Raw genomic sequence first — 21,707 nt, forward strand, 5'->3', positions numbered from 1 at the left:
AGGGAGATACGAAGGACGGTTGGGCGGACAACCGCAAATGCCACAGAGGCACAGGACCTCCCTGTAGATGGCCTTGGCCTCCTGTCATTCCCTCCGGAGTCCTACAGCTGTTCCTGCCATCCAGATGGGAAAACGTGTGTGCATGCCGGGCTGAGAGAGCCTCTGAGGAAATACCTGTGGAGGCATCTATGTGAAAGTTAGAACACTGTGTGTATTTATTTATTTATTTATGGAAAAAACAGTGAGAGAACTTTTATAATATGCCATATAGGTGCAGACATCCATGCCTTTGCAGCATATACTGAAAGCTTATATTGCATCAGAAACAGCGTAGCGAGAAAATCATACCCCAAAGGAACGTAGCTTGGACTGATTTTTCACAAAGAAAAGTCCTAACCATGCAATTCACCGAAGGCAGGTAAGTTTCATTTAAAAATGAACAAAACTTAATACTAGGGTCCACTCAACTTAAGTCAAGGAATTATTTTTTCTAACTTTGAAGATATGGATATATAAGCTTAGCTCGTACGTCCTTCAACATGATGTATTTGTCCACTACCCAGTAATGTTTCCCTCCCTTTTGAAATTAAAAGCACCACATGCAAGAGAAACAATAATGCTATAAAAAGGAAGACCTCTCGCTACTCCAGGACTGTTTTGTATCCGAAACCAAAAAGTTTACTTGTTCAGAGGAATAAATAGAAGAGTATTTGTACAGTAAAGGTTTAAAACATGGTAACAACATTTTTAAGGTACATTCTCCAATAGCTTTCAACATTGTTCAATTTGCAGACATAAAAAACCAAACCAACCAACAACATCCAATTATGCAATGGAACTGGGCAGATAAACAAAGCCTCCTTGCCAGAAGATTCACTCTCCTATTTACCTTTCAAGGAACATATAGAAGGCAACAGATTCCACAGGTCCACAAAGACCAGGCTGAAAAAAAAAAAATCAACACTGCCATCACAGGAACTACCGCAGCATACCCCAAGGCCCACTCGCAATTCCCAAGCAATTCAACTGGAGGCGGACTGGGCCTCAAAAGTTACTAACTTTTCCTGTTATCTACATCATCAAACTTAAAGTACTTTGACAGAAATCTGCACTGAAGAGCTCCAACAGAAACCTCTGAGGAATCCAAGGTCCCACTCCGACAAACCTTGACAATCCTAAGCAGACACACAAACCAGCAGGACTATCCAGCAGGGTAAAGTTTTTTGAGAAATAAATGAATATGGAAACTCACAAATGTAACACAGATGGCCCGCAACATCTGCGGGAGTTAAAATACAAACACTTCTCACAAGGTAACACCAAATACTGACAAAGACAGACAAAGCCAGCCCATGCCCTGCCGCACCAGCCGCCAGCACCAGGCAGAGCCACCCCAATCCACGCAGCACTGCCCAGCCTGCCATAAACACAACCACAGAGCATCTCTGTCAGAGGCATCCTGAGGAGGAGGGGTAGTACTGGGAAGGGACAGGATTTATGAAAATAAAAGAACTGAATTGAAGCCTGTATGCTGCTGTCTAGAACTAGTTACATTTGTACCACCCATTCCCTGGGGGAAATGACTTACAATGCAAACAGGCCTCGTTGTTCAATTATTCAAGTATTAAGAGATTCACAGAAAGACATCTGAGAAACATAACATTTTAATAGATGAAATAAATACTCCAGTACATGCAAGATAAAAACTGACATTGGAAAAAAAAAAATTAAAAATCACTTTTGTTATAGTGTAATTTTTTTGTTTGTTTGTTTAAACACTCACAGTAGCTTTTCCCCCAGTTTGGAAATTAACACATGGAAAACATAATCACAACCTCCAGTCCTTCCACTCCTACACACCAAATGCACTTCTAACCTAACACTTGATGAAAAAAAAAAAAAAAAAAAAAGTCATACAAAACAGAAACAAACAAAATAGTAGCTACATCCATCATCTATGTGTTGTTGGTTTTTTTAGTTTTTTTAAATGAGTGAGAACTGAGGTAACCTTTTTCCTGCACAACCGAACAGTAAAATTTAGAAGGGAAATTTCGGAAGACAAGACAAGACAAACTTTAAAAACCGCACCCAGCGCGATTAAAGCTTTTTTTCCCCCCACTTTTTTTTTAAGATGCCCCCACCTCCCGACATATAAAAAAAAAAAACCCAAACTTTTAAACAGTTATTACCATTTGTGTGAAGACCTTGTTGAATAAAGGAAAATTTATCTGCAGATACTTGCTTGCCTTTAAAGTAAAATAAAAAGAAGCCCAAACTGGCTACTTTTATTAGTACGTATAGTTTGAATATGTTCTGCTTCTTCACCACATGAAATCAAAGGATTGGGCTCATCCAAGCAAATTCTTTGGTATACCAAAAAGGGGTGAGGAGGTGGGATATTATTTTCCTTTATCAGTGACTGGGATCTAAACAGAACATGTGGGGGTTAATTCACAGAATTGGAGTTCACTGGCGGTAAAGTCCTGGGTGAAGATCTTTCTCTTAGTGCCTGAGATAACAGGTTGCAACCATCCGAGACGGCGCAAGCTGAGTTCCTCAACCTTTCCCTGTAATCGCTCATTTTGGTGCTACTTTCGGGGTGTTGGGCTATATCCCTGAGGCATTGGGTCAGGAGCACACAAGCAGATACCACACTCATGGCTCCTCCTAGGATGGCAGTTTGCACAGCTTTGCCCTCCGGATTGATGGTGGCAGCTTTACCCAAAAACTGGGGCTCAGTGGCAAAGCCCACCAGAGCATAGACAGACTGCACCAAAGGTCCGCTGAACAAGACGCATCGGTTCCTGGTCAGCTCGCTGGGTGAAGTCTTGACCTCCTTGACACACGCCAAGAGGGCAGAGGCGCTGGTGCTCATACATTTGACACTGAGTTTGAACTGCTCCTTAGCAAATTTATCCTTGGATTTCTCACTGGCCAGCACGCAGGCGTCTGTCAAGAATTTCAAGTTCTTGGACATGTTCTGAGAAACCTCCAGCAGGAGCTGAGGGCTCATATCTGCCAAAGGGGTGGTCTTCAAGACCCCGCAGCCGTGCTCCACCTCATGCCTACATCGGGTCACCTTGTAGCGATCCACCAAGCCAGGCATGGCAGGCTGGGCCCCCGGAGTCTCCACTGCAGCCAGGTAGGCAGCGTGGGCAGAGCACTCGGTCAGGGAGACCACCAGCTCCCCCATCTCCATCAGGCTTTCCCCCACCTCCCCGAAGCGTCCCATGTTGAGCTGGCTCTGGACGTCATGGGTCAGGATGGAGAGTCCTTTGGTCCTGGCAATGATCGTGTCCCTGCACTTCTCGAAGGACTCACCAAAGACAGACAGGCTCTCGGTGTTCACCGGCCTGGTCTCGCTCGACAGCAGCAGCAGATCGGCCACCAGTTGCATCTTGATCTTGCAGTGGTCGCAGATAGAGATGAGCTTCTTCCTCTGCAGGGAGCTGCTGCTGGGGATGCCGCCGCCAGACACCTCGCTGCTGGACTTGCCAGAGCCACCGCTAGCCATAGCGCCGGGGGGGCACTCGCATGCCGCTCGCTACCCCGCTGCCACCGTCTCTGCCACCGCCGCCCGAGCAGTCCCGACTGAGCCCGGCAGGATCGCTCTGCCTGTTCCGCAACATCATTCCATCAATGGCCGGGAGGCACGGGAGGGCTCTGGGCGCCGGGGCTGCCGCTGCTGCGGGGAGCGAGCTCCGCCGGGGCGCCCGCCCCGCTCCGGCGCCAGCCCTCGCCCCTACGGCGCTGCCGCGGCGGGCCGGCGCTGGCCGGGAGCCCCCGGGCCCCGTTCCGGCATCGTGGAGCTGAAAACGTTATTTCTTTTTTTTTTTTTTTTCTCCTTTTTCCTTTTTTTTTTCTTTTTCCCCCGCACGTTGGCTCCCCTCCCTTCCACCACCTTCTCCGGCTTCCCGGCGGCGGGATCCTGCGCAAAGTTCCCTTTACCGGCCGGAATACCTCAGAGCCGCCCGGCAGTCGCGCGGAGTTGGGGCGCAGCCCTCCGAGTCGCTACTGCGCCCCCGGGCTCCTCCGCTCGGCGGGCGCCGGCCGGGCGCAGCTCGCAGGGGCCGGAGGGGCGGCGGCTGCGCACCATGTGCCGCCCCCGGCCCCGCGCCGCCGGCGGCAGGAAGCGCCGCCGAGGGTGTGGCCGCCCGCCGCCCCGCGCCGCCACAGCCACAGCGAGGGGAGGGCGCACCGCGGGGAGCGCGGGGGGGACGGACGGGGAGCGGGACCGCGGAGGGGGGGGGGCAAGGAGAAAAAGAAAAAGAAAGAGGGAGGGAAAAAAAAAAAATCCACCGGATCCGGGCGCTGGGGGCGGGCGGGACCCGTGCCCCTTCCTTTCGCCGCTGCCTCACTCCTTCCTGCCTCGGTCATCGGCGCGGCCGCCGCGCGCTCGCTCCCCGCCGCGCTCCATGCCGCGCGCCCCGCGGGCTCGGCGCCGCCGGCCCCTCCTCGCCCGGCTCCCGCTGTGGCCGCCGCCGCCGCCGCACCGACTTAGGCGCTGCCCGCAGACAAGGGTGGTGGCTCCGGGCTACAGCCGCGGATGCTGCGACCCGCCCGGCCTTGCGCTCCTCCTGCCATCTTTTCTGGCTGAGTCGCCAACTCCCAGGGAAAAAAAAAAAAAAAAAAAAAAAAAAAAAAAGAAAAAAAAACAGGGGGGGGAAGGAAATCTTCTTTTAAATTCCCTTTCTCAGGCTTTCAGACAAACTACTGGGAAGCGGCGGCTGCGGCGGATCTGCCAGCCAGACGCTGCACGGCTCCGAGGGAGGCTCCCCCCTCCCCGTTGCCTTTGCTGTAACCTCACTTAAGCCTATCGAAATCTTTTGTGCGGTGTCACCGCCCTGCGTTTAAATCCTGCCCTCCCCCCGCGCCCCGCGCCCCGCCCGCCGCCCCGCGCTCCTCCCAGGCGGCGGGGGCAGCAGCGCCCTGCAGCGGCCGGCACCGCCCGCGGCCCCCAGGCGCGCTGCCGCCGGCGGGAGGCGAGCCCCGGGCTGCGGGGGGCTGGGTGAATAAATAAGCACGGGGCGGGGGGCTGGAGGGGGAGGCCGGCGGGTAGCCGGCGAGGAGCAGCGGATGGGCTCGGGTCGGTGCGGCCGTGCCGGTTGGGCGGGAGCGCGCCGCGCAGTCGGGTACCGGAGAGCGAGGAGATGCCGGGGGAGGGGGGGGGGCGCTGAGCCACCGCCCTCCGCCCCAGCCCGCCGGGACACCGGCGTCCCGCCGGCCGGGCCCGCTGCGCCGGGCAGCCCGCCAGGTGAGTTCGGCGTTGCGGTCAGACCTGCCGCCGCTCGGCGGGGCTCGGCGGGGCAGCAGCGCCCAGCGCCCTTGGCGGGCGGGCGGGCGGGCGGGTGGGCTTTGGGGGAAGGGTCCCCCCGCCGCCCCCGGGGGGCTCAGCCTGCGGGGTCTCAGCTGCAGAGCCCAGCCCCTCGCTAGTCATCGTCGGTGCCGTCGGAACGGCTGGGGGGGGTGGTGGTGGTGTTACCGCATCTTTATTGACATGGAAATATTTCCCTCCGCGCTGGGCTTGACCCATTTTTGTAAGCCAATGACGGTGCATTCGGTGTGCTTCCCTCCCGTTTCTGTCGCTGCCATGCAGACTGGTTACCGGGGTTGGGGTTTAGGAGGGGGAAGGCAGCACACCCACTGACCCCGGTGTGCTCGGAACGCCTCGGCAAAGACTCTCCTCCAGCCTGTGCCCAGCCTGCAGCACATCGGGAACTGCGCTCGACAATTCTCGTCACTAAAATGTGATGTGATGCTCAGTACATCTCAGGCATTAACGCCAATGCCATTACACAATAATAAAATTAAAATTACTAATCGGGCTGGAACAAGTTACAAGAAGATGGGTTTAATGCTGCCTGGGATGTTTCCAAAGGGAACGTATAGTTTGGTAAATAACGGCGATGAGGATGTTTATGCCCCACACATCGGATTCTCTCTTGGTATTCATTGTCTCAGTCAACATAATCCTGAATAATCAGAGTTCGTGTTGAAACCACATCTTACATTTGTTATGTATTTTGCCGCAGCTTAAGCTGCAGCCAAGTAATAACATCTTTTTGCTCCTTTCAATGAGACTTTTAAGTTAGCCGCTTCATTCTAGGCGTTTACAATGCATTTAGCAGGCTACAGAAATCCAGGAGTGCATTTAGCCCAATTCACCGTTATGCTCATGTCCTGCTATGGCAGGGCTGTAAGTGACCTTGAAATAAATGAGAATCAGACCAGCTCCTCACTGGCAGGCCAGATCCAAGTGTCCCGGCAGAAACGGCGCCCTTCTCACGGACTGCTTACATTGAAGGAGCTTCAGACGAGTTTATTTGTACACATTCTCACCCGCTAGCTAGAGGAACCCCTGGCCTCCTTGGCGGCCCTGTGGAGCATGACGTGAACGGGATGAGCACAGATGTGGAAGTGGAGGGTTAACAGGATGTGTGCTTCTGGGGGGTGGGGGGAACCCTGGCCATAGAGCTGGGCTTGAGGAAAGGGGCAGATGCTGGTCTTTGGGTGTGTCGACAATAGGGCACTTCTCCACCCATCCCTCCTCACAGAAACTGCGTGAGGGAAATTCTGTTTACTTGAGTCAGATTATAGCAGTTTAAAGGAAGGTCATGATTTGGGCCTAAACAATTTTGGCTTACCGCCAGCAGCTCATTTTCAAAACTATAAATAGGAATGATTTCAGAGTGGGCTGAAAAATAAAAATCAATGGGCAGGAGAAGCCAGCTGAATTGTGTTTCCAAGTATTTCCAGATATGTCCTCAAATGAGGCACTGGGAGATTATGTAGCACGAGGAATGCCTCTCATAAATACTAACCTACTTTATTTTTAATGAGGATTGGCTAAATTTAATTAGGGTTTGAAAGATTTAATTTTTAAAAACGTAGGTCTCTGCCCTGGCTAGCAGCGGTGTTAAATGACCCAATAATCTTTTCCATTTTTAGATGCTGCCGCCCGCCATGATGTTCCATATGATTTGTGCCATTCCCCAAGGACAAAGTGGAGAGATCTGTGTTTTGGACGGTTCCTGCTGTGGCTCCTCCACCTACCTTCCTCCCAGCTGCCCACACCAGGAACACAGCTAGGCCCTCACCCACGGCAGTTCCTAGCTCCTGACAGGGCCACCAAAGGCATTAGTAACTGCTATAATATAAAGCAAATATTGTTTGAGCTCCTTTAATCTGTCCGCGAGACCAATCCGGTGCTCATCAGCCTCAATATTAGCAAGGGGCAAAGCCAGTAATTATTATCATGTAATAGGTGTTGCTTGTGGACCATCTCCAAGGCAGTCCTACCAGATGTCCTTTTCCTCCAGTGGTAGCCCTGGGTGTCCAGCTCTTCTGCATATGAAATGTATGATGAAGAGTGACGAGACTTTGGCTGTTTGAAAAAATAATGTTGAAAATAGCACCTCAATTGGTCATTTTCAACACGGGAAGAGGCATTTCTTGGAGCAGCTGCCTGTTAGAGTCTTCCTACAGACCGCATTGTTGCTTCATAAGTACACCTGTCATAGCTGGCTTCAGCATCACTCACAGTCTGTGTTTGCCAGGCTTATTATTTGACCATAAATACATGGTTTTATTGTAAAAGGCAGCCTCAAAGGCAGAGTCTCTTGAATCCGGCAATTTGAGTAGAACTGAGGACCAGCTAAGCTACATGCTTTAAAGTTCCAGTAGATGTATCTATGTGATTTAGGAGGAAGCTTTTACTCAGTGATGTTTGGGGTGGGTGTTTCTTTCATACATCTTTCGCACATCCTCTTTCAAGGAGAACGCGTGCATACCCATTTGTTTCATAGCCGCTGAGTCCAAAGGTGACTCACAGGACTTGGGCAGCTCTGTGAATTGGTGTAAAGACTTAGAAGACATGAAAATCAGGTGGCCGTGCTTGGCTTTGAAAAGATTCCACTGACAAAAGTCTGAATGAAATAACTCTCTGGGGTTCAAAACAGCAGGCATTGTCAGATACAAGGGATTAAAAGGCTTTTTAATGTGGCTTAGTAGTGTACAGAAGATTGGCTTACTTGTATGAGCTCTTCTTTCATCACATTGATCTTTATTTTGCATTGTGCTTAGTACAACAGAAACTGGAGGCTGAAGTCTTCTTTCCTGAATCATCTGACAGGACTTGGCCCTTTTATTGCTTAGTAAAATCTTTTTTTGTGAAGGAAGAATTGATTTTTGCCAGTGTAGCCAGTGTTGAGTAATAGCCGAAGAATACCAAGTTGTAATAATTTTATGAACACTGTATGTGGCCAGGTCGGTGAGGGGAAGTTACTATACAATGGGTTACACTACTTTATATTACTTTCCTGTATAGATGTATCGATCTAACTTAATAGGGAGCTGGCTGATGAAGGAATAAAAGGCAATTCAGTGGTTCCCCTGTGTCAGCCGTATGTGACTAAACCCCTGAGGTGGTAATTACAGGAACGATAGCTCCAGTTCTGAGGGATACAGCTGGTTTGTCCAATGAGAACTGAAAGTCAGAGGAGGATCAAGTCGGCTGACACTGATGGACGAAATAATTTAACACAGGGGTAGGCTTTGCAGAAGAGGCTGGAAGAAGCTGGGCCTTCCCCTCTGCAGCGATGGAATGGTAAGTCATACAGAAGGAAGGGTGAGTGTGTTGACTGGTTTATTGTTTTTAAGATCTATTTTGTCTTAAATAGTTTCGTGCTAAGTAAGTGTTTTGTGGTCTGTACTTCCAGTCATTACTTCATGAGAGACTAAAACTGCGAGGTCTGAGTCTGTCTCAGGTCTGCAGAGGTAATCATGGTTGATACACTGGGGATGCAACCTGAGAACTGGTCTGTGTGTAGCAAAAAAAGACCGCTAGAGATCTGGAGGAACAGTTAACTGGTCACTTGTGACAGCAGAATGCAAACACAGTTGCAAGTTTTGGTTTTTCTTCTTTGAAAATGATTTTGTGTATAAATAAGTAGCTTTTTAGAATAATAGGTGGGCTTTCACAGATGAGCTTAAGATGAGTGTTTTGATGTGGTGGGTTATTTTTTTTAGTATGGCATAGTCAAAACCATAATATCAAAGGTAAGAAAAAAAGTTATTACGTAGATACCAGTAATATAAATATCTCAGTTATGTCTAAAATACTGGTCAGCTCCTGTTGCTCAACTGAAAGATAATAACAGCAAAAGTGCGGGTTTTTTTGTTGTCCTTTTATTCACTATTTATTGTGCTGTTGTTTTCATCACTTACCGTATATAATCAATTGTTTGTTCCCTGCTGTTACCATGGATATTTAATACATTGACATGGAAAGGAGACACATTTTTATGAAAAAAATGCAGCCACAAAACTCCTCTTGCATGGAATGGAAGGCTGTGTCATATTTTATGTTGATACGGCCAGTAGTGGCTTTCTGGTTCTTGTTCTTATCTACCATCTACATATCCAGATACCCATCCTACACCTCGTGTTTTACGAGGCTAGTGCCTAGGAGAGCATTGGGTGCAGCGTAGCTCCTCGCGCCCGTTCTCCCTCCCTGAAGCAGGCAAGAAGGGCCAGGTGCAGGTTTTTAGGTCAGTTGGCTTGAAACTCAGAAGCACTTAATGAAGGAGTGGTAAATGCTAGTGATTAGAATAGTCCAGCATGAACAGGAATCCACGACCCTCCCTTCAGACTCTTAGGTCTGCAGGTTTTTTTGGAGATCAAAGGAGAACACAGTATTTTGAACAAAATGTGCAAGGGCCCACCCTTCCTGAATTGCACTTTTGGTAGTACGTTCTGTCCTGCAGCTGTAATATTCTACAGAAGGGTTTGGGTTTCCCCCCTCTCCCTCCTTTTTAAAATATATATAATGAGAGAAATTTACTAGATGCTTTCACAGGAGTCTGTGATCCTACACTTTTCTCATTGTGCCTGTGTGTTCTATAAGGAGAGCTGCTGATCATTACTGGTTTAAGTCTAGCACCTTTAATTCATCAGAAGTTCATGTAATGTATTACTTACATTAGATGTGGGTGCCAAAACTGACCTGTAAACCTAAACTTAAATTGGGACTACAAAATTAATTTCACTTAGATTGTGGAAATTGGACTATAAATGGAATTCCTGTGGGAACTGCGTAAACCTTCTTTGACATTGATTTAACGTAATTCTTTTCTTAATAGGGTAACTTTCAATTGTGTAACCAGTACATAGTTTTAACCAGCACAGATCTGTAGCAAATATTGCAGTAAGATGAGTACTAACAGGAACATTCTGTGGTGTTTCTGAATTTAAGGATTAAAATGTGTAGCTTTATTGCAGCTGACTAGACAGTCAGGCGTCATACCCTCTCCCCAAATATGATCAGAGAGGTAATGACACAAAGCTAACATGTCATTTATCAAACATCTCCATTCAGTCAATCAGTTTTAATCTATAAAATGTGCATGCACAGGATAGCATAAAGTTGGGGTAAAGATTTATTCTGTGGTCAAACCTGAATTCAAGGATCTGAATTTCAGAGTTAGTACCTGAATTGGAATTTCCTGTCCAAATCACAGTAATTAACCCCTAATTTGGGAGAATTTTGAATTATAGACTTAATTTTTCAAACTGGACCCAGGAATTCAAAGTGTGACTAGCTCTGGAACAAAAATCTGCATTCTCTTAATAGATGGCAAGTGAGTGTCCTTGCTTTATGCATGAAATTCATTTGAGGACTGAAATCATTCTGAATCACTCAAATGTTCATGCTCTAGATGACAACATATTTTGCTTACTATGCTGCTAGTAACAGTATTTAGAAATAATTCTAAAATATTTAGAAATATTCTAGAAAAAAGAAAATATTTTCTTCTTGAAATTTAGAAATATTCTGGTTGTTTTTAAAGAGAACATGTTCAGGTCTGCTTTTTCAAGTTTTTCTCTGAATGTGGTGGCATTTGGAGGTCTGAACGAACACATGCACTGTCTTCGCATGAGAGCTCATGCATTAGATTGTCTCTGCAGGGGAACATTTAGGGTACTTAAGATAATTTGACCTATGAAAACATTTATTTTCAATGTTTTACTGGAAGTAACTCAGAATATCCTGACATTCTGTAAAATGTACAATAGTGCTTTTAAACAGGGTAAGAATGCTCTGAATGCTAGGTCATCTCAAAACTTGCTTCAGGTTTTCTGCGATCTGTTACTCAGCAAGTCTTCCGTATTGTTTAACACAGTATTGTCCTGGTCCTTTGCTAAGCCAGTAGGTGCAAAAGCAGTTCTAATATCTATCAGGCTGCACAAAGAGCACAGCTGTACCCCAAACCTCCATCATTTTAGACATTCAAAGTAATCACTAAAAGGCTGCCTTTTGCAACACCTCATTCATCTGAGCCACTATTAGACATCCTCTTTTATTAGCAGAGTTAAATTAATTCTTCCAGACACAGCATGTGTCGATAGCAGGTAGCCCTTGCATGTTCATACTCCCTTCTCATGCTTAGGGCTGATCTTCTGATCTTGTTAGTTTAATCTCTTACTCATCTATATGTCCTTCCAAGAAGGCGCTGCCCTTTCCCTGATGAAGTCAAATTCCTTGTTCTTTCCAAGGTTTTATTCCAAGGAATGTCAATGCACAAGCTTTAAGACCCTACAGTACTGTATTTGCAAAGAAAAGCAAAATGTGACTAATGAGAATCCACTTTAAAATAGAAAACTGCACACAAAAATGCACCGCAAGCGAAGACTTGAGGGAGCTTTTGGCAGTTAAAAATATGTGCACATTGTTCTCCTAACTCATAAGAAATAATGGTATGGGAAATATATTTTGCACAAATGTAGTTCAAAAAATACAGGTTATATTAAAAAAAAAAAAAAGAGCATCCCAAACTTAATTAACAGAAATTTAGAACATCCTGAATCCTCTCACTTTACAGCTTGACCCAACCCTACTCAATAATGAAAACGATTTACATCAACAGGGGGAGGTAGATTTGCCTTTCTGTTAAGGTGTAACACTGTAATTTAAAGTACTACTAGTAAAATTTGTGTGTTGCTGAAGTAAAAATGACAGCCACAGCTTGAGACATTCCTGGCCTGACTAGATGGGACTTTAAGCTACTAGATAAAGCCTTAAACACCTTACTTGTGCAATCTACAATGAAAGTAACCATCTATTACTGGATATGTTCTGTATTGTAATCATAATAGTGTTAGCTGCTGGGACTATAAAAACTGTTAAGGAATATGAAAATGCTTAAGCTATAAAAAACATATTTGTGTGATTTTATAGGTGTTCTGAACAAAACACAGTGTGCCTCAGTAAAAATAAAATGCAGTTTAATTTGCCGCTGTCAGTGATCCATGTTTCTAGCTGCATTGCTTTTGTCTCTTGCATGGGAAAGAACAGCAGAGTACAGAGGCTGAATAGGTGTTTGTCCTGCAGCTGACTCCACAAAGCATACTTTGGGCAAGTTCTTCCTGGGCACAGAATTCTGCCTGAACAGAGATAGTTGCGAGGTCAGAGCCAAGCATGAATAAAACATCTCCCTTTCAAATTAAAGCTCTTATATGCATGACAAGGAAACGTGTAGTGTTGTTTGGTGCAGTGCTGGATATACTGAACAACTTGTTCACTTCTAAAGAGAACTGGATTACTTTTGAGATCCACATCTGAATGCAGTGCCAGATATTAAGGAAAGTCAAAGTTGGCTTGGTTTGTTTAATAGGAAAAAACAGAATTGAAGAAAATATTTCCCAGTAGAAATTCAATGAAAACATTTTATGCTGTAAGCCCAGCATTCCAAAATGGACTCTTTAGTCTTTATTTCCCAGTGAATGTACGCACGATCCAGTAATAACAAAAGTTACCAGAAACATATTTTAGTAAAGCCTCATTAATCAGGGCAAGCTGATATAGTATACCTGATGTTCATTATATTTAATAAGAAATCACTGAGCAAATGTGCTCATTAGTGACTTACTGGTCAGCTTTGTGAAAGGTACTTGATTAAAACCCCATTTCAGTTACTGTACATTTAACAAGCTCCACGAATAGCTATGGCCTAACTGCTTCCTGTTTCTCAGGCGTGCTGGCAGCATGTCTGAAATGTTATAAAACGATAACCCTCTGTATGGAGATTGCAGACCAGGCTGGTTGTTTATCAGGGTGCTGAAGTCTTGGATCCCACATCCTCTTCTGCTGTTTCTCATGCTACATGCGCACTTGGCAAGCTGCTGCTCCATGTGGCACGTCTCCCTGGCGTTCACAGGCTGCATAGCCCTTCAGCATCTTGCCGCTTCCAAGGGTTATCCAGGCTGCGGAGAGCCTCCCGAACTCACCGCCCTGCCTGCTGCCTGCTTTTGGGTTTTTACATGCTGTGCCCATAGGGCAGTGGGCTCCTGGCTCACTGTAGGACAACATACAGGAACAGAACTGGGGTTGGAGTGGTCACTCTGTGGAATGAGTTTCTCTGCTCTGAACCTGCTGCCCCTTCAGTGCTTCCTCTTGGATGGAGAGGGGCCCTGCTCCATCGCCAGCCCAGCCACAGTTACTAGCTGCCAGTAGCAGTTACCATCACGCCTCCTTCAATTCCCAAGTGCAAACTTCTTGGAGTACAAGTCTAAAAGGCCAAAGGGAAGACGGTGCTATTTATAATTAAAACAGCTTCCATGAGGCAAAAAATGAAGACTGCAATAAGGCTATGAAGGCATCGATCTGTATAATTCGTTTTGGATAATGGAAAAGTACAAAGAAAAAGCCATGTCTCTTGATGTTTTGTGTGGTGGTCAGATGTTCTGGAGTTTTTAGTAACAAACAGTTTTATTTTCAAAAGTCTTCTAAAAACAGTATTGCTGAGGTACTAGTTAAAAGTCAGAAGACTCGGTGCCAAAGGGCCCAGTGCCTCTCACAGGTTACCAAATGCACACGGTTACCATTCTGCTTTAATAAAAAAAATCAGGGAAAAGAAATCCCACGGTTTACAGTCCAGGAGCTGGTCCGTCATACTTTTTATTTAAAAAAAAAAAAAAAAGCCCGACAATGTCCACCTTTCATCCAACAGCCTGGGCCAGGGCCTGCAGGGGCGGTGCCCAGCGCGGCCCCCGACCGCAGCGGGCCGGGCCGGGCCGCGGCCTCCTGAAGCGGCGCATTGTGCCGGACCAGCGCGTCACACGCCGGGCTGCGACATCGCAGCGGCTGCCCGCCGTGCTGCCCCTGCCCCCGCCCCGGCTGCGACATCGCAGCGGCTGCCCGCCGTGCTGCCCCTGCCCCCGCCCCGGCTGCGACATCGCAGCGGCTGCCCGCCGTGCTGCCCCTGCCCCCGCCCCGGCTCGCTCCCGGCGCTCGGCCACGCTGCGGGCGCGGCCGCCTCCCCTCAAGCCGCAGCAGCCGGGTAATGGCCGCGCCGCTGCCCTCTCGGCCCTTCTCTCCCCCCAGCTCCTCCTCCCGCCCGGCCCCCGCCGCTGCCCCCGCCCCTTAAGGCAGCCGGGGCCGCCTTCCCGCGGCGGCGAGGGCCGGGAGAAGATGGCGGCGGCCGCGGGCTGGGCCCTGCTGGGCCTGGCGCTGTGGCTGTGCGCGGCAGCCGCGGCCGGCGAGCCGGAGGGGAAGCGGCGGGCGGGGCCGGCCAAGAAGAAGGACATTCGGGACTACAACGACGCGGACATGGCCCGGCTGCTGGAGCAGTGGGAGGTGCGGGGAGGGGCCGGGGGCCGTGGCGGGGCTGCGCCTCCCGGAGCCCGCATAGGGGCCCGGCGGCTGCGGCCGGTGGGGCAGCGAGCTGCGCTGCCGGCCCGTGGAGGCCGCTCTGCGTGGCGTCTCCGCCGGGGGAAGGCGGGAGGAGCGGCGGCCCGGTCGCCCTTCCGCGGGCCTAGCGGGGCCGCTGGCCCAGAGCGGGCGGGAGGGAGCCCCGCACCGTGCGGCTGCGGGATTCCTGCCGCCCGGGCTCCGCGCTCCTATGCGGGGAGGCCGCAGAGCGGGGCCGAGCGGGCGCGGGGGGGGCAGCCCTCAGGCCGCGCCGAGCCCCGGGCGCCCCGTGCCGGCGGCCCGCTCCGGCTCCGTGGCCGTTTGGGGGTGCCGAGGGGTGCACGTCCCGTGACCGAGTGTGGGTGGCAGGGGAGCCACTCGCTCCACGTTTGCGGAGTAGGCCCCGAGGGCTCTTGGTTTGCGTTTCTTCTTTGCCACTCCTCGTGGTAACAACTGATTCTGACTTCATCCCTCTCTCATCCCCCTTCACACCCGCTGCCGTAATTTCCACAGCTCCCCATCGCTCTTCTCCACCTGGGTGGCATGCCACTGTTCAGCTCTTTGAGTTACCTTGGCTTTCATCCTCTTCTCATAAATGCCAGAGTGCTCAGCAGTTCCTCAGAATGTCTTGCCCCAAAACTGGAGGAATGACAGAGTGAAAACTTTTGTCTCTTGTAATGCCACTTACAGCCGTAAATCGAGGTGGAGAGGTAGGTTTTGTATGTTTCATGTAGGTAAAGTAACTGTGCAAAGTAAGGATGTCAGCCTTGGACCTGGTTGGCAGGTTAGGGACTTGTTCACCCCATGGACTGTTGCTGTGTACCTTCCTTTAGGAAGGGAGATTCTTAGAAAAGTGAGTTAAAATTTCAAATAAAATTACGTAAAAAGCTCCAAGTTCACCCTTCTGTTAGTGGTATCAGCTGAGGACCAGGTAGTCCCAGCTGCTTAAAAAATCAGGGCTTAAATGATAATATTGGCCAACTTCAACCAAATTTGGCGTTGTAGGAAAAATCTTAAAAGATGAGCATCTCTGAGTTTGCAAATCAGGTGCCTGGATAAAAAGGAGACTCCAGTTAATGCTGTCGTGACTCTCTGGCTGTGTATTCTGTTCCAGCCATGTGGCAGGCAGAGTCAGGAGGCTGGTCAGGGTTCTTCCTCTTTAGCTGGAGCAGGTCTCTGATCCAGTTTGCCATGTGCTGCGCAAATGCCTGTAGCCATGTTGTGTGCAGATGTGGCTGAGCAGCTGGGGCGCTTGCGGCTGGGATTGCGTTGCCGCTGAGGAAATGCACATATAGCCAGAGCCCGAGGAGAATAAAGTTACTGAAGCAGGGGCTCAACAATTAACAGTTGTTTGCTTTTTGGGATGGTCAGCTGTATGCCACTCTGCGTGATGGTAGTCAGGACACATATAAAGAACATGAAAGACTTGAGGGGGTGGTAGTTAGAGGATAGAGAAGAAAGGGCATGAGTGGATTTGATGGGGTGGGATGGCAAACAAAGGGGCCATTATGAATTTGGGGAAGAGCAGGAATTACGCTTGGGAGTAAGGGGCACAGGGCACAGATCTGTACAGAATCAAGTGTTGCTACTTTCAGCTGAGTGAGATGACTCCTAATAGCATTGGAGGATGGTGGCTGTAACACCCTGTCATGGTTTAACCCCAGCCAGCAGCTAAGTACCATGCGTATACTTGCTTGCTCACTCCCCTGCCCCCAGTGGGATGGGGAGGAGAATCAGAAACAGGTAAACCCCATGGGTTGATACAAGAACAGTTTAATAATTGAAATAAAGTAAGAATAATAATAATTGTAATGAAGAGGAGAGGGAGAGAGGAATAAAACCCAAGGGGGGAAAAAAACCCAAGTGACACAATACAGTTGCTCACCACCCGCTGCCAGTCCCTGAGCAGTGATTGACAGCTCCCAGCCAGCTCCCCCCAGTTTGCACACTGAGCACGATGCTCTATGGCACGGAATATCCCTTTGGCTAGTTGGGGTCAGCTGTCCTGGCTCTGCTCCCTCCCAGCTCCTTGTGCACCTCCTCACTGGCACAGCATGGGAAACTGGAAAGTTCTTGACTTGAGCAGGCACTGCTTAGCAACTACTGAAACATCGGTGTGGTATCAGCATAATTCTCCTACTAAATCCAAAACACAGTGCTGTATCAGCTACTAAGAAGATGATTCTGTCCTGGCTGAAACCAAGGGACATCCTTGGGTTCAGCCAGAAGCCTCGAGGGGCTGAGCGGCCACTTCTCTGTTCACGCTCTTGTGCTGCCCCTTGCACTGTGCTGGTGCAACCATGTGCATGCCTGCCCAGTGAAATGGGAGACTGATCTAGTGGGAAGTGAGCATGGGGAACGGGAAAAAGAGATGGAGGTTGCTTCAGCAGCTCAGCTGCACAGCTGGAGCTTGAAGGAAGCCACCTAGGGATTTCCTGCATGGAAAGGGACTTGCCAGCAATCTTGAGTCCGGAGGAGCTGGAAACAGAACTGAGAATCTGGTCTGGAGGTCTTTCTGTTGCTGAAATGTCATATTCTTTAAATAGTTCATTATTGTTATAAGCTCAGGGTTTCTTAGGCTTGACTCTGAGTTGATTGTTGAATAGACTAAGGAATTAAGTGTCGTATATTGCTAATATTTAAAAAAAAATAATCTAGGGCATTGATGAGAAATGCATGAGAATGGGAGCAGGGGGGAGGAGGAAGAGAAGTAATATATAGTTATTACTGTGTCTGTGTAATGCTTTCCCTCAAGTCTCATGTTACTGTTTATTTTGATTAATCTGCTAGACATTTCAAAGCAAAAGCTTACACTTTTCTTCCAGCCTTTTACTTTGTAGGTAGCTTTATAAATAGAAAACTGCATGATAGTTTGTACAGGATCGAGAAAAGAAGTGTCGGTAAGGGAGCTTTTGACTGCTGCTTGTAGTATTTCTATTTAAACTGTCATAACAGCTTTATGAGCATTTAGTTGGATAGTTAAGGGGAAAATAGGTAATATAGGTTACTAGATTGTGTTGTCACTAAAGTCAAGTCAATTTCTGTGTTACGTAAAGGAGTATTTGGAAACATTCGTTTCTGCCTTTTCCTTTCAAAACTGTGAAATTGAGCTGGTTTTGTCTGAAATTAGGATTGATTTGCTTTTACTTCTGAAAAATGTTTTTCATTCAGTTATGTAAAATTTTGTATTTTCATTGCATTTTATTGATATGAGCATTTTCCAGCTTCCTCTGAGATAAGTCTTGTTCCCACTTAGTGAGGACAGTGGGACTTTCCATGTGCTCTCTCTGCTCTCAATTCACTTAATGTGGAATTTTCAAAGGCATGTGAGCTACTTGAAAGCATGCTTCAGACTTGCAAAATGGAAAGCGATACATAACTAATAAGGAAAGAAAGGGTAAAATCTAAGGCTTCTACAACTTTTATTCTGTGGTAACTAAATTTTAAACTTTTTGTCAGAAAGACAACAAATGGTACGTAATTGAGATAGGAAAAGAACATAGATCACTTATATGAAACTTTAACTATTACAGAGTATGGGATGCTCCCTGTAGTGGGATGTTGTAAGAGGATGATGTTGAGTTTGTTGAGTTGTATGTGCAGAGATGAGAAGGTAATGTGAACTTAGATCTAAGAATCAAGATCAGCTTCTGACCTTTGAGGCTTTTGAAGGAAGTAACTTTATATACTGCTGTGGTTCATCTTCCTGATGGAGTAATGCATGTTTTCACTAAATGCCTGAAGTCAAAAAACCACCTAAAATATCTGCCTTAATTCCTGCTGATTTATAAGTCCTTGTGTGGATGCCTGTGTAAGACTTCCTGGGTTTTATGTTCTTTTTTACTTTTTCATTCTGTCATAAAAATACTGTTTAAGAAATCAAGTTCTGGCTCAATGTAAGTTGTCACTATGTTCACTCCTCTCTGTTGCAAGCTGTTTTAAGGGGCAGCAGTTTGAATTCTGCCTTTCCGAATATTTAAATGTCGTGTCAACCTCAGCAGAGTCAAGAAGAGGTTTTTTCTTTTTTCCAAGAGTGACTTACTCTTGGTGATTATGTTGTCAGACTATGAGCTGCATCTGTGCATCAGAAATGTCATGAAACCTTTGATAAAAGTTTTCCTGTGGCATTAACATCGAAGCTCTGAATTCTTGTGGTTTTAGTTGTTTAAACAAGGAAAATTAATTTCTCAAGTGATCACGTGATTCCCAGAAGTGAGTTTTGACCTCTGAAAGCAATATGTAGATGAATGCTTTTTAGTTTGTGTGTATGAGGCTTTTTTAGTGCAACTTTGTCAGTTCATCTTGTATATTTAATAAATTCCTGTGAAACAGTAAATGGAAAAAAAAAAAAGTGTTTAGATAGAGCTGTATTGAATTAGTCTTGAGGCTGAAATATTTCTCAGCACATGGTAAAATGAGATTCTGCCTGTCAGTATGAAAATGTGCATTGTTTTGAGGTGAGGGTTGTGCATAGAAAGAACATTCTTGGTGAAGTGTCCTGAAACAAAACTCACTCTTTCTTCTGGTTTGAGAATCTCCATCATTTAACTAAAAAATACTTTATCAAGGCAATCCCAAACAATGGGAAATTCCCAAAAAAGTACATCTTTGTGGAACAGTTGAATTTAAAGCATCCTTTTCTGTTTCAAAACAGAAAGATGATGACATTGAAGAGGGAGATCTTCCTGAACACAAGAGGCCTCCAGCACCAATAGATTTCTCAAAAATTGATCCGGGCAAGCCTGAAAGTATCCTGAAGCTGACGAAAAAGGGGAAGACTTTGATGATGTTTGTCACTGTGTCGGGAAATCCCACAGAAAAGGAGACAGAAGAAATTACTAGCTTGTGGCAGGGCAGTCTCTTCAATGCAAACTATGATGTGCAAAGGTAAAGTGTTGTGTGAAAGGATAAAGTTCTTGCTTTTGCAGAACTCTTGTTTCTTTCTTCCTGAAAATCTTTTAAACTGTCCTGTGCCCTTCCCCACCTCTGTTGCCCATCACTATTTCTTCAAATCTGTATCAGTTTATTTGCCAGTTTGATTTAAGTCAAGCTACAAAAATTCTGGTGTGGTGCACAAATCTTTTTAACACTTACACGTGATGCCTGTATAGCCTAGTGCCTAGTTTCTTTTTCTCTCATCACATGTCAGCTATTTATCGGTTTTAGCTGCAGTTGTTTGCCTTTATGTGCTTGATGGAAAGCATCACACTTAGAAGACTTGTCACCACAAAAGGCTTTTTGTTCCTCTGGCTAAAAGATTTGGTTTTTGTCTGTGAGGAAGGATCATTTTGAAACGTGAATGTTGCACTCTTGTATTGAGGCTGTGAAGGGTTGCAGTTAAGTATATAAAGCAAATTTAATGCCCTTTAGTGGGTTTTACATGGTGTCAAATTAGTTCTTAAGTTTTCTTTGTATTCTTACTCCTTCTTTGTCATTTGCAAACTTGGTATGTTTTATTCTTATCTGTGCTAGAAGATTGTTCTCTTGTCCCCATCCCCAGGCAAGAAGGCTAGCTTCTTGCCTTTAAATGTATGCATCTGTCGTGGAGATGCTCTGAATTAAGCAAAACTTAAGCAAAGCTTGAAACGCGCAGAGCTAACTGAAAAAATGTATCTTTCCTCTAGGTTTATTGTTGGCTCAAATCGTGCCATCTTTATGCTACGCGATGGCGGTTATGCCTGGGAGATCAAAGACTTTCTGATAAATCAAGAAAGGTGTGCAGATGTTACTCTGGAAGGTCAGGTTTATCCTGGAAAAGGAGCAGAAGAAAATGAGAAAGGGAAAAACAAAACAAAACCTGAAAAAGCAAAGAAGAAAAAAGATGCAGACAAGAAATCTAATGGCATCAAAGAGGACAACCGAGCAACCAAACAGAGAGAGGATCTATGATGGACGCGTTAACCAGACTGGATACTGCTCTGCTGCTGCTTGAAGGGAAACTAAATTTCTGTACAATTCCTGGGTTTATTGGAGTGGAAGGAAGGATGCAGAGATTACTGAGGTTGAAAGACTTTTATGTTGAAATTCACCAGTTTACTTATTAATGTTGGCCATTTGTTTAGTTACAGGAAGGGTAATGTTTAATGCCAGCAATTGACTACTTTAGTTTGTAACTTTTTATGCTTTTGTTGTTGTTTAAAATTAACATACAAATCTGTGTGTCTAACATCACAAACAATTTTAAGTGGAAAAGAAGAAATACAGTCTCAGAATATGCTGATGTTCATCTGTAGTAGCTGCGTCCATCTTGGGTGTGCAGGTTGGTCATTGATTCATAGCTGCTGTTAAATAGCAGAGTACAGCGCTGGAAGGTTCTCTCGGAAGCCAGTTTGGTAGAGTCAGTTGGCAAAACTGCCTAAAATTGCAAAGAGTAGCGTTACGGTGGCCAAAGATGCCTGAAATTACAGGGTTTAGGGCGTGTCTGGTTAGACTGCCAGTGTCCACAATGAACAAAACCTGTTCTGTTTGTCCCAAGAAATGCACAGGAGTGGTTAGAAGCTTGACAGAAGCTAGGCAGGTACTCAGCTAATGCGGTCCAGGTCAGCGCAGGAAGGAGATTCCGCATCCATCACAAGTGATGCTGGGATGTTTGTGGTGCTACAGCACCCATACAAGCAGTGTCGGTGTGAAAGGAACAGTCAGAATTACGGCATTCAGGTTGCTACCGCTGCCAAAGAACTGTGCCTGTGGAACCAGATGTTATGTATGCCCCATTATCTACACAGTGAGCTAGAAGAAATAGCTTTAACCCTGAAATTAATTTGTTTTACTGGTTTAAGGGTTTGTTTAAATCTTTGAAGAAGTACTAGTTACAGTACAGAGTTAAACTTTCAATTAGACATATCACTTACTAGTGTTTAATAACCGGATTTTCTTCTTTTCATGGGTACAGATTCCTGGCTGATATGGTTGAACATTTGCTTTAAATACTATGAAGTTTGATGTATGGGAGAAAATATGATTTCTCCTTGAAAGAGTTTGTGTAATTGGGAAGGTTTTATTATTATTTAGGTTGTATTCA

The 21,707-nt window shown here is 46.5% G+C and overlaps 2 protein-coding genes across 2 annotated transcripts; one reads left to right on the forward strand and one right to left on the reverse strand.

Annotated features, from left to right (window-relative positions):
• Positions 1 to 1,646: 1,646 nt before the first annotated feature.
• TLNRD1 (talin rod domain containing 1) lies at positions 1,647 to 4,828 on the reverse strand. Its single transcript, XM_005241478.3, has one exon. The coding sequence runs from the start codon at positions 3,512 to 3,514 to the stop codon at positions 2,447 to 2,449; it is 1,068 nt and encodes a 355-aa protein (XP_005241535.1). The 5' UTR covers positions 3,515 to 4,828; the 3' UTR covers positions 1,647 to 2,446.
• Positions 4,829 to 14,425: 9,597 nt separating this feature from the next.
• On the forward strand, positions 14,426 to 20,728 carry MESD (mesoderm development LRP chaperone). The gene is made up of 3 exons (XM_055811290.1): positions 14,426 to 14,632; positions 19,341 to 19,573; positions 20,311 to 20,728. Exons 1-3 carry the CDS (start codon positions 14,468 to 14,470, stop codon positions 20,573 to 20,575), a joined length of 663 nt encoding a protein of 220 aa, XP_055667265.1. The 5' UTR covers positions 14,426 to 14,467; the 3' UTR covers positions 20,576 to 20,728.
• Positions 20,729 to 21,707: the final 979 nt, after the last annotated feature.

Source organism: Falco peregrinus, chromosome 1, assembly GCF_023634155.1.
Source record: "Falco peregrinus isolate bFalPer1 chromosome 1, bFalPer1.pri, whole genome shotgun sequence".
In the NCBI taxonomy this organism is placed as follows: domain Eukaryota; kingdom Metazoa; phylum Chordata; class Aves; order Falconiformes; family Falconidae; genus Falco; species Falco peregrinus.